Source organism: Dipodomys spectabilis, unplaced genomic scaffold (assembly GCF_019054845.1).
Source record: "Dipodomys spectabilis isolate Male_0828 unplaced genomic scaffold, ASM1905484v1 ptg000054l, whole genome shotgun sequence".
In the NCBI taxonomy this organism is placed as follows: Eukaryota; Metazoa; Chordata; class Mammalia; order Rodentia; family Heteromyidae; genus Dipodomys; species Dipodomys spectabilis.
In genome coordinates, this window is record NW_024870731.1 from 2,952,179 (window position 1) to 2,964,253 (window position 12,075).

General features: G+C 32.5%; 1 protein-coding gene across 4 annotated transcripts in view; it reads left to right on the forward strand.

Annotated features, from left to right (window-relative positions):
- The window catches only part of Erc2 (ELKS/RAB6-interacting/CAST family member 2), a 789,311-nt gene that overhangs the window by 459,144 nt on the left and 318,092 nt on the right, over window positions 1-12,075 (forward strand). For 2 of the 4 annotated variants that reach the window (XM_042679900.1, XM_042679901.1), the window contains one exon: window positions 2,664-2,699. The exons of the other annotated variants lie outside the window; for them this stretch is intronic. In XM_042679900.1, the coding sequence (XP_042535834.1) occupies window positions 2,664-2,699 (36 nt within the window). The remainder of the gene's footprint in view (window positions 1-2,663; window positions 2,700-12,075) is intronic. 4 annotated transcript variants of the gene reach the window in all.

Here is a 12,075-nt window from a genome sequence, read left to right on the forward strand (position 1 = left end):
AATTTGATATACATGCATATGCATATCAAGAAATCAGCTTAAATACATTTTAAAATAAAACAACTTTGTGATTATAATACACAACTAAAGATGACTTTCTAAAAGAGATTCTGTGGCCCCCTGTGCTGGTCCTCTGCCTTATCCTTCCTCAACTTGAGTCTCAGGGAGGATCCAACATAGAGCTGAGCTTGAAAGATATGATAGCTCACATGAGCTATCATAGAGAGCAGAGCATTCAACTTTATGATTTCTGCAGATACATGCTCAGAATTCTCTCTTATAGTATAAGCCATCCATAGAATTTGAAATCCTTTAGTCACTAAAAGGAAGAGGTTCACATATAATGATTATAGCTCCCATGTACATGACTTGATTAGTTTAATAAATCAACCTCTATGCAATTCAATATAGTTTCCTTCAACATAGCTGTGGTTTGCCCAAGAGATCACTTACAGTGTGTGTTTTCCTTAGGTTCTTAGGTATACACCATTTGCTGGAATTCACAGACCAATCTTGTAAATATTTTAGTATTATTCTTGACAGCAGCTTAACATTCTACAATGTTACCAGAATTAAAGTGACAAATATGGTTGTCTTACTATAAAGGAATTATTTAATTTATGAAATAATACTTATTAATACTTATTTCTAAGTATTAATATAATCTTTGCTTATACTATCTTATAAATGCGTAGTACAGTTAATTAAAATAAAGTAATGATAATTTAAATATTTTTATGCCTAACCTCCGGACACTGTGTTGTTATTTTTGGCTTCCTAGCATTAACTAAATTCAAAAGTTAGAAAAAAATTCAGCAAGTCTTTAATTTCTGCTAATAAATAGTTGCATATAAACCTCAAGTACCCATCACCTTAAAAAGAATTGAGATCTACATGAAATATTTGAAAATATAAGCCAACAGTATGTGAATATACATATAAACACATCATTTACTCATGGAAAAATAAGCAACTATAAAAGCTTCTGGAGAGTTTGGACCTCCTTTTAAATAAAAGGGTATGTGACTTGTGAATTAAATATAAAGGTTTAGTAAATGAAAGTTGAAGACATAGTAGTTTTATTATGTCATAAATATACCATAAGTTTACAGTGGAATTTTGCTTAAGATATGAGTATCTAGATACTTTTGCCAATAAAATACACATAACATCATAGATGTGTTTCATTAACAGAAGTCTTGCCTGCCTGTGACAGTGAAATCCAAATAGTGATTTTAATGTGTTTTTGTCTAGTTGACAGTAGTTGACATTGATAAATAGTTTTTATAGAAAAGTTTGTGAAGAACACATAGGAAGTTTTTACCATTTCCTATTTTGTGTGAATTTAAAATGTCTTCAAATACTTTGTGATGAAAACTGGTTGCAGGCAAAAAAGGAACTCTACGTATTTCATCCCACCTCTTAAAAACGATGTACATGTTCACGTGTGAGAAAATCTTTCCTAGTATTAATGAGACTGATTAAACAATGCCAACCAAATAATGCCTTACTGCTCCTTACATATCACGCTTCATAATTCTATGCATTCATCTCAAATAGATATCTAGGGTTGTGAGGAATCTATTGACATGTGCATCACAAAAAACTTTTGAAAGGCTCAAAGTGTAGAAGGCAATTGATGTGCATGATTAAAAATCACTTAAGAAGCAACAGCAATCAAAACTGTTGTGCTTTATGCTCTTCAATAATTTTTCCAGTGATTGTTGTGTTTGAGGAGGGGTTTTCAACTAATGATATCATTATTTACTTAATTCAACTTGAAGAAATAGAAATTGCAACACATAAAGGGCACATCTCAGTTCAAAGCGATGTATTTAATAATTCTCCAGTATCTCACCTTCTATACCTGGATATGAACCCCAAGGTAATAGTGTAGGTATTCGAGAAATGCAACTTGAGGGTCCTATTTAAAATAATAATCACTACATTACCATCTCTATATGGAACTGACAGGTGTCAGACTTTCTAAAGCACTCAGAAAAGTGTATTTTTCTAAACTAATTCTGAGCTAACAGAATGGACTGTTAATGAAGAGTGAAGAGTGGACAATACCAAATGTAGTTCCTTTCAGTCTTCCTATTGACTGCATTTTCTTTTTCCTCTTTAAGTTAATATGATAATGTCCTGCTAACTAATATTTTGTTCTTGTTAGCATTCCATTAGCTAATCTATATTTTTTGAAGTTTGGCTAACTAGAAAAGTCAGGCTTACATTCATATGAAAGAAGAATTGATAAGAGTTAATTAATCTTTTATTATTACCATCTCTGAAGCTTAGGTAATAACATTGTTGGCTTGACCAAAAGTACTTGTGATTCATGGCTGGAGACCTCACTTCATGTATCATCAGAAGTGGACAGCTTTCTTTATTTCATGGGTTATTTAACTTGAGAAAGGGAAAGTAACACAAACCTTAAATTTCATATTCCAGCTATTCTTTTTTAGGAGCCAAAGTCAACATTTGTATTTCCCTAGAGCCTCTCACTTTCACTGTGGAATGTTTAGAAACTGAAATTTCTTCTTATTTTAACAACCAGCTCGTTTGTGCGAATGCACTGGATTTATTGAGCTAATGCTGTTTTTCTGGATCTTTCCTTCTTTCCCTGTCTGTGCTTCAAATGCCTCCCCACCTTTGCAATGTAGCAAGCTGAGCAGTTGTTCAATCAGATGTACAACCCAGTAAGTCATTTCTGAAAGTTCCCGCTGTAACATATCAAAGCATGAGGATCCATCGACCACATGTCATACTATGCCATAATCGGGAAGTTTTGAAAGTATTTATTAGGCTCTTCCCATTTCCGTTCTGTCAAAAGAAATGACCTATTCAGAGGCCATTGCTATTTCTTTTGAAAGTTAAAAGTTAAGAGCTCAAGGAAATATTGCCAGCTCTCATATTTCCTCCTTCCTAACTTCAGCTCTAAGGCTATAGAGAACCAAGAGTTAGATGAAGATCTAGGTTCATAGAATTCTTCCTAAAATCCTTCAAATACAGACCTACCTGTACTAACAGGAATAGTACTAATAAAATATCCAGCAATTCAATGTATATTATATCCATAAGCTAGATGTTAAAGTAGGTTTAAATGTAAAATTAGGGCTATGCTCTTTGAGATCATAAATGTCTAACAAAATTGTAAGTTTTTTAAGCATCAATTAGTTGAGGTCAAGTTATTATGGGGTATCCTGATAACAGAAAATAGGAATTCTGATTACAGCTTGTATACAAAACTAGGTAACTAATGAAAATATTTGTTAAATGGTCCATATGCACTACAGTAGAATGGTCCATAGTACTACAATAAACAAGCTTTTTTGTTTTGTTTGTGAGCTCAAGTGGCTTACCAGGAGCTTTACTATATAAAGATGGATAGAATTTCTCAATTGACAGATGTGATCTTTCTGTCCAACTTATAAATTCCCATAAAAGGAAAGGGCATGGGATAAAAGAAACAATTTAGCCAATACATTTTTCCTTGTTAAACCATTGTTTCAGAATACTTGCATGTAGTTAGAGTTGGCCCTTCATCATAATAAATTTTATATTTTCACACAAGATTCCCAAAGTCCTGACAGAGCATCTTTATAACCTTTTCTCTGGTGTGGATTTTGATGGAGCAGCAAAACTAATCAATCAGTTTACTCTTTTAGGATATGAAGGACAGATTGCTTATTCCTGCAAGAACAAAAAGTCAGTAGGATCTTAGCAGAAATTTACTATCTCTGTCCAGATAGGTAGGATCAAAGAAATAGCTCTGTTAACTTTTAGACCATTCCAGATACTGATGACATGGCCTCATCAACTTTTCCTTCACTTCAGCTCAGTGATGGGTCTCCAGCATGCCTAAAACTTTTCAGACTTGAGGTAACGAATTCAAAAGGCCTTGACTGACTTTCCTCCCCATTTTAATTAAGGAAAGCCATTGATTTGGCATCCTGGGAAAATGGCCAACTCTCATTATTTTAACTCCCTCTGTCTGCAGATATTCTCAGGGTCCAGTTCTTTTTTGACTCAGAGGGATGTAGCATGATGGATTTTTTTTCTTTGCTTAAGACTTTTAAAAAATACATATGTTTTCCCTAGTTTTAAAAGTAATAGATAACCAGTTGAAAATTTATGAAAATATAAATGGATATAAGCAAAAATAGGGGAAAACCAGAATGGCTTACTACAGAGATAATCCTAAGGAACACTGAGTTGCTCTCTTCTTTGGCACCTTTGTGTGGTTTTGCTGTCATCTTTTTTCTTTCTTTCTTGCCTGTCTTTCTTCTTATTCTTTGTTTTTCCTTCCTTCCTTTTCTTTTCTCATTTTTCCTTACCTAATACTCTATTTCTTTTTATCAAATTGTGTCATGCTATTTATTCAGTTTTCTATCACTTGTTTTTATACAACTTATTAGAATTTTCTCATATAATTATTGTTTCAGAATGCTCTTACTTATTCCACAAGTTTCAGTCACTATTTTCCCCCTTAATCTAATGGTATAAATAATGCTCTTCAAAGAGTCTTTCTAGATTAGATCCTCTCTCTTTCCCTCCTTCCCTTTCTTCTTTCCTCATAATGAATTTACTTCTGGGCTAGTGATTTTAAGAAGCTCCCAACAGCTCCTGCTGCATTGCATTTCATAGAAATTTTGTGAATGCACACGTGTCACAGCACTTATTAAATGAGGCCTTTGGCCCACACTGTGCCTCACATTAAACATGGCCATTTTAGATAACTTTAGCCATGCTTAGGGGGAATGTTTGTTTGTTTGTTTTTCCTTTTTAAGTTTTCCTCTATAATTAGTAATGAGGTTTAAGTTTTAAATACACTTACTAGCTTTTTAATATTAATACTTTTTTCTTCAGTAGATTGTTTATTTACATCTTTACAGCCCTTGACTAGCATTTACTGGTTTGTTCATTGGTTCACATGAGATATTCTGTGCTTTATTTAAAACTTTGTTCAGCTTTGTAGAAATTATTTTGAACTTTTTTTATACATAAAGGGAACTGTTTCAGAATTCTTGTCCTGTGATTCTCTTGAGGAGTTCCTCATTCCCTTTATTCTTTAAAGTCATTCTCTGATTTTACTCACCTATATCTAAAATTTTTTGAATATTGTTTTTTACTTCAATCCAAACCTTTTATCATCTTCAGTATATTTTAATTAATATTAACTGCATTTTTCTAAATTACCAACTAATTAGCACTGTTTATCAAATAACTCCTTCTTTATCCACTGATTGTGGTACTAATTTGTTGAATACTAAGCTCTTGTAGTCTGTCTCTAAACTGCTGTTCACTTTTGGTTCTTCCTTATTTGGTCAAAAATTTAATGACATACCATCATTTACTTGTTTTATTTTTAGGGCTGTTTGTTTGTTGTACAAAGGTGTTATAATTCCGTAAATTGGACTTTATGTACTTAAAAAGAACTTTTTTTTTGTTTGCTGGTAATGGGGCTTGAGTTTAAGGCCCTGTGCTCTGGCTCAGCTTTTGTGATTAAGGCTGGTGCTCTTCTACTTGAACCACACATCTACTTCTGGATTTTTATGGTTAATTGGAGAGAAGAATCTCTGGGATTTTCCTGATGGGCTGTTTTTGAGCCATAATCCTCAGATATCAGCCTCCTGAATAGCTAGGATTACAGGTGCCACAGATGCCCAGCATTTAATAATATTTTAAAAATTTATTTTAAGTTGTTGTAGAAAGGGTATAAGCATATAATAGAACAAATTTTACTGCAATTATTTTGGCTTTTGTTTCTCCATTTTATAATTTTATAACTTCCTCTCATCATTTCAATTTAATTTCAAGATTATTTTGTCAGTTAAAAACACAATTGTTGGTGATTTCATTTGAATTATGCTTATTTTTAACAGTGATTTGATCACGATTGATATATTTCTATAATTATTTCACCCTTTTCAAAACTTCTTTTGAGAACTTTTTAAAATTTTAAGGTTTCATGTTTTGTTTTGTTTATACAGTAAAGTTTTGTCATTTTCCTTCTGTGAGTCTTGGAATATTTCTACTTAAAGTATGTCTTTTTTTTCAGTTGCTATTGTAAATAATCTATTTCTCCTTTTTATTTGTAGCCAGTTATTAGTACATAGGAAGTTTTTTTTGGTCTAGTATGTTTGTTTTGAATATGGCCACCCTCACATTTTTGGTGAATTATACTATAGTTGTTTTTATTACATAGGAAAAATTTACAGTTAGTTCTGTGTCAGTGTGTACTCCATCAGAATAGTCAGGGATTAAGCTTTAAACCTTCCTGCAAGTATTTTCCTCTGGAGTACAAATAAACCGCTTGCTTTTCTCCTCCCTTTACTGTAGACTGTTCATTGTTTTCAGTGATGTTATTTCTTAGGAAACTAACCTTTTGCCTTTGAATCCTAATTACTTCTTATAATAACTACCTTTCTGCAGCTTAAGTAGCAGTCTGAGGGAGTTAACTGTACTGCTGGGGGAGTTCATCTTGTCATTGTACACTCTTTGCAGGTTATCTTCAGTGGAGTCCTTTTTCTTCCCTTTGTTCTTAGTTCTAGACAAATAATATGGTTTTATCATCAGTTTCAAATACCTTCTTTATTGTGCCCCTAGTGATTATTCTGTTCTGAGATGGTATCCAGAGTCTTTCATAAATTTTTAATAACTCTTTAGACCTTTTGTTTCCTCAATATAGTGCTTTGCATGGTATCTTCATTGCTGCAAGGCTCACTGAACAAGCAACCTTGCTACTAGCCAGTGTGCTTAGACTCCTCTGCACCCAAGATACCCCCTCCTACCTAGCCATTATCCATGTGAAATCTCATCCCCTGTGAACACACCTTTTGCAGGGCTCAAACTTTACTTAAACCTTGACAAGAACAAGACCAAGCATTTTCCATTCCAGAGAGAGGGGAAAAAATGTCTTGTTAATGTTCAGTGAGGTCTTCCTGATTTATATGTCATTATAGGACCGTAAAATTCCAGGAACAGAGTGGGCTGAATTATAAATGTTTCCACAGTCATTGTTTAGGCTTTGTGGTTTCTTTTTAAGATTTTTTTAATCCTATTTCTGAAAACTATTTGATCCACTCTTAAACTAGTAGCTCCTGACAAAGTTGCACATGACAGCTATTTAAGAAATAACTTAAGACACACACACAAGGCACATACAATGCATGGACATGCAAAATGCACAGTACAATTGATACAGGCTTTCAGTGTCTAAAGAACTCAAATAGTACTTACAATAGCATGTGAGATTTGAAATTTCATGCTTTATTTCAGAACCTCTGGGTAATTACCTCAGTCCTCTACATTGCTAATTTAGGAAATTGCACAGTTCAAAGGAATTACATTAATTGTTACATTTTTGTTTAAAGGGATCTTAAAATGGGCCAAACATAAAGTTGGATACTTTTTGTATAGTAGAAAATTTGTTTTGAGTATTTGTTTACTTTTATTTATACAATTCTTATTTATTCCACCTATAAACATTTTCTTTTATAGTTTTTTAAATGGGAATGTATAAGATTTCAAGACATAACGTTATTTATTCCCAAGTATGTTGTTTTCAGTTAATGTGCCTATCATCATTAGTTTCTATTATTTAAAGTGCATTTTAAATTTTATAATAGTTTGTAGTCATAATCACCCTTATTTTAGCAAGACTTATTTTTCCCCAAACATAAAATATTGTGGAAATTGGTACTTCTTTTGATAATTGAGATCAAATACATTATATAAAATAGAAGACTCCCATTTTCTGCTGCCAAGACATGAAAAGAATGTTAAGGTGCTATCAGAGGACACCCAGCCAGCAAAATGCTGCAATTGAGAATATTTTACAGCGCATAAACTTGGTAAATACTGCAAAAAATCCAGAAGGAGCAGGGATGAAAAAATCCACCAATTTATGGCTTAACTTTTTGCTTTTACTTTATGGTCATGGGTAATCATTTGATTATTTGAAGGAAAGAATTTTTAAAAATTAAAATTACTAGGGCCTATTTCAAAGAAACAGTGTTATATAATATTGAAACTGAATGTTCCCCCTCTTGTATCACAGAAGGTTTCTGGACTTATGGTCATGATTTTCCTTTCTAGATATCTGGAATGAAGAACTAGTATTTGACTAAAAATAATCTGTGACTTTACAAGATTAAGTACAAATAAACTTGAGATTTGTGATTTTGATAGGGATAAACTCCCAACTTGTTTTAAAATTTATTTATTTATTTTTATTTATTTATTTTTATTTATTTATTTTTTGGGGGGGTCCGGTCGTGGGGTCTGAACTCTGGGCCTGCGTGCTGTCCTTGAGCTCTTTAGCTCAAGGCTAGTGCTCTACCACTTGAGCCACAGTGCCACTTCCGGCTTTTTTTCTTTTAGCTTATGTGGTGCTGAGGAATCGAACCCAGGGCCTGGCATGCAAGGCAAGCGCTCTACCACTGAGCCACCTTCCCAGCCCCTTAAAATTTATTTTTTATTGAGTTGTATTCATGGTACAATATTCATGTGTACACCCAACATGTACAGATCAAATTCAACTCCCTACTTCAGACCCCCAAACCTTCAGTCTAAACTACTTCAACTTTATGTTTCCTCAATTTTCTGTTTTTCTAAAATATGCTTAAAGTTTTTCAAGAAATACTTAAGACAGAACAGATACTTGGATATTCTTTAAGTTGGCCTATTTAATCAGCAAGTTAAATCTCCTTTATCTTCTTTTTATTTCTTTACTTTGATTTAGACACAGTATTAATTTTATATTTTGCTTGGCTTCTTGTTATATTTTCTTCTATTAAGATAACTGCCAGGCATTGTAATATATATTACACATCCTCAGTCATTGCCAGTCTTTGAGAAGTTTCCTTACATATGCAAATATAAAAGAATTACAATGGAAGAACCACCCCCCACCCCAACTTAATACAAGCTTTTCTTTAATGTTCTTTTCCAGTTGTCTATTTTTCTAGAAGATGCTTAATTGTCTCAAAACATATTTTGAGATAAAGCCATATACCTGATTTTTGATATTTCTTTGGTTTTAATGAGTAGTCGAATGTTCCAGAAAGATAATCTTGACCATATTCCTGATCGATAAATTGTGGAAAGAAAAGACCTTCATTAATTTGCATCTTAAGGTTAGAGTCTTGACTAACAAAATGTAGTGATATACTTAATTACTTCAGAAGAAATAGAATGGGGAAGCATTTCTCATACGAGAGAGATAATTTGAAATCAACAGAATAGATACTTAAGAGGAAATAATTGCTACCCATTTCTACTTAAATCTTGAATATATCAGAATCTTGAATATATTAGGTAGGAATTTATTGTGATAATAATTTATTGAAATATTTTTCCACAATAGAGGATATATTGGACTAAATCCATTCCCTGGTTTGCTCCTCATCAGAGGCTGATAGTCTAGATAAAAACTGTTATAATTTGAGAAGGAAAGGGTATTACATAAATATAAATAAAATATTTACTTTCTTCTATTATTTGGCATTAGAAATTTAAAGGAAACATTGGATCCATTTATTTATTCAGTCACTTATTTACTTATTTAATCCATTTATAACATAGCATCACTACTAGGTCTGTAAATCTCATAATAGTACATTTATACTATAATGGTTATAACTTTAAGCTCATTGTTTGCAAAGTTGTGATTCACTCTAGGTAGAAGATCTTATTCATATCCTTGAAAGTTTGTAGAAACGTTTATCTCAAGGACTTACGATGGGTTGGGGCTCAGAATCCTTCCCAATCTTCCAAAAAAGCCACTGTTACTCTGGAATCTTTATGTGGATCCTGTCTCAAAGTTTTATTGATGTAAACAATTTAATAATGTTATCTAGTTGTACCTTTATATAAAAGCCCTTCCTCAAATTTGGCATCAATATTGAAAATAGTTTGACATAAATTATTCCCTAGAATCAGTAGGTGGTAATATGGAACTAGAGATAGACATATTTTAACTCATAGGTTGTCTATTTTAACTCACAGTATATCTTCATTAAAAAATATTTGGAATATTATCTAACAGATACAGCCATCTGTAAACTTGACAGTGGTCTTTAATAATATGACCTCACTTCAAGGTTACTTGAGTTCATCATTGATGTTGTCTAGATCTGTCATTTTTTTCCTAGATTCTCCATATATCCAAATAGCCCATGAATCTTTAATCATACTCAAACATTCTCACCTATTGAGTTGAAAAGACTATGAACCACTTAATTTTACCCAATGTAAAAAAACTGGTCTTGGGTTTTCATCTTCAAAGATCTAAAATAAGGAATGTGCTCACATGCCTACTATTAACAGACTATAAAGATTTTATGAGGCACCTTTAAAAAATATGTAGCATCACTGATAAAAATTAATAAAGCTCTTAACTTAGCTGCTTAACAAGCCTTATTTCTGGGATACATATTGCAAAATTATAACTAGTAAGAAGCACAAATGAATAATTTTTCCCATTTGTTGACTCGTTCTGTAGTTTTCATTGTTCCTAAAAAGGCTTCATCATTTCCTATGGACATAAGACACAGGGTTCAATTTAGAAGGAAGGTCTCACAGCTACTACTGCTATACTCAGTTTCTAAAAACAATGATAATAATCACAAGAATTAAAAACAACCAACATAAACTACAGAAGTGAACTGCTCTTTATGAACCTTTAAAAATCATCATTGGGAAAGAAATTTCAACTTTATCACAGTTTATTTTGAATGTTTCTATCTATCATTACTCAATGCATTATTTTTATATACTAATGTCACTGATTAGACAATTTGAGGCGTATAATCAGATGATATTTAGATGGTGTAGAATAATGGTAGTATTAGTAGAAAATGGAAGAGGAGTTAACATGAAGATTATTCTTTTTAGCTATTAAAACCTATATTTTAATACTCGTCACAAAAGAATTGAGTTGTTTGTTATTATCTCAAATAGAAGTGGATATGTGGAGTGGGTATTGTCCTGTCTTTTAAAAATAGCATATCTGCTCTACATTTTAAAGTAAAGACTAAGCTATTTCAGTATCTAATGCTTAAAAATTATTAGATTAGTAAGCTCCCCAAATCATAGTAGCTCGGATATTTCTTTCAGATTATTTAAATTATACTAAAAAGGTCAATAATTTATTAGAACAACACCCAGAGTGTATACTTAATAAAAATTAAGTGTTCTCTGTGTTAGAAGAACAACCTGGTACAGGATTAGGTAAGAGGAAGTAAACCAACTCCTGATAGTATTTTTAAATGGATCTATTTTTCCAAGTTCTTTTGCACAGTTGTCTTTATTTCTTAAGAGAGGAAATTTTAAAGAACATGAAAGCAAATTATCCCCCTTTCATCCTCATGCTTCAATAATATGTTACATGCAAAATATTTTCAAATGATTTTGTCATAAGAAACTTATTTTATTTTTTACTAATTTTTGAATTTTTTTCTACTAAATCATTGCAAAGACTGTGAACCTTCTAACAGTAGTATTAGTCTGAACTTTTCTAACCATGCATGATTCACTGGACCCCACAGTAGCTGGAGCTTGCTTGCCTTGGTTTTTCCCTGAAATTACAAAGAAAAAGTGTGTAAAAGCACATTGAACATCTGCTCTACATAACAGGACAGCAGAACAACTTCAAGTCCTAATAAATTGTTAACCTTTTCTTGTTGCACCTGCGAATTTTGGAGATACATACATTTGACTTCTCAGAACTTTTTCTGTTGAATGTGCACTGTTGTTAAACTACTTGTTTTTTCCCTGCTTGCTCTTTGAAGAAGTCAATTAGGAATAATGGGAAACAAGGGGTAGGCAAAACATTGCAGTGCAGTGTTCTTTCCACCTGTCTGGGAATATTTCAGCCAAAGTTTACTCTGAGGTATAGAAGACTGTAACACATTCATACACAGAAACCACAAATACTTTGGCTGCAAATTATTCTCCAGTGTTGTTGCTTACCGTTGCTTGTGTCTGTTCTCGTGTGTAAAGCTGCCATCTATCTATGCATGTGTTTGCAGATTCTTGTCTATGTGCTTGTTCATGAATTAGCTCATCCTC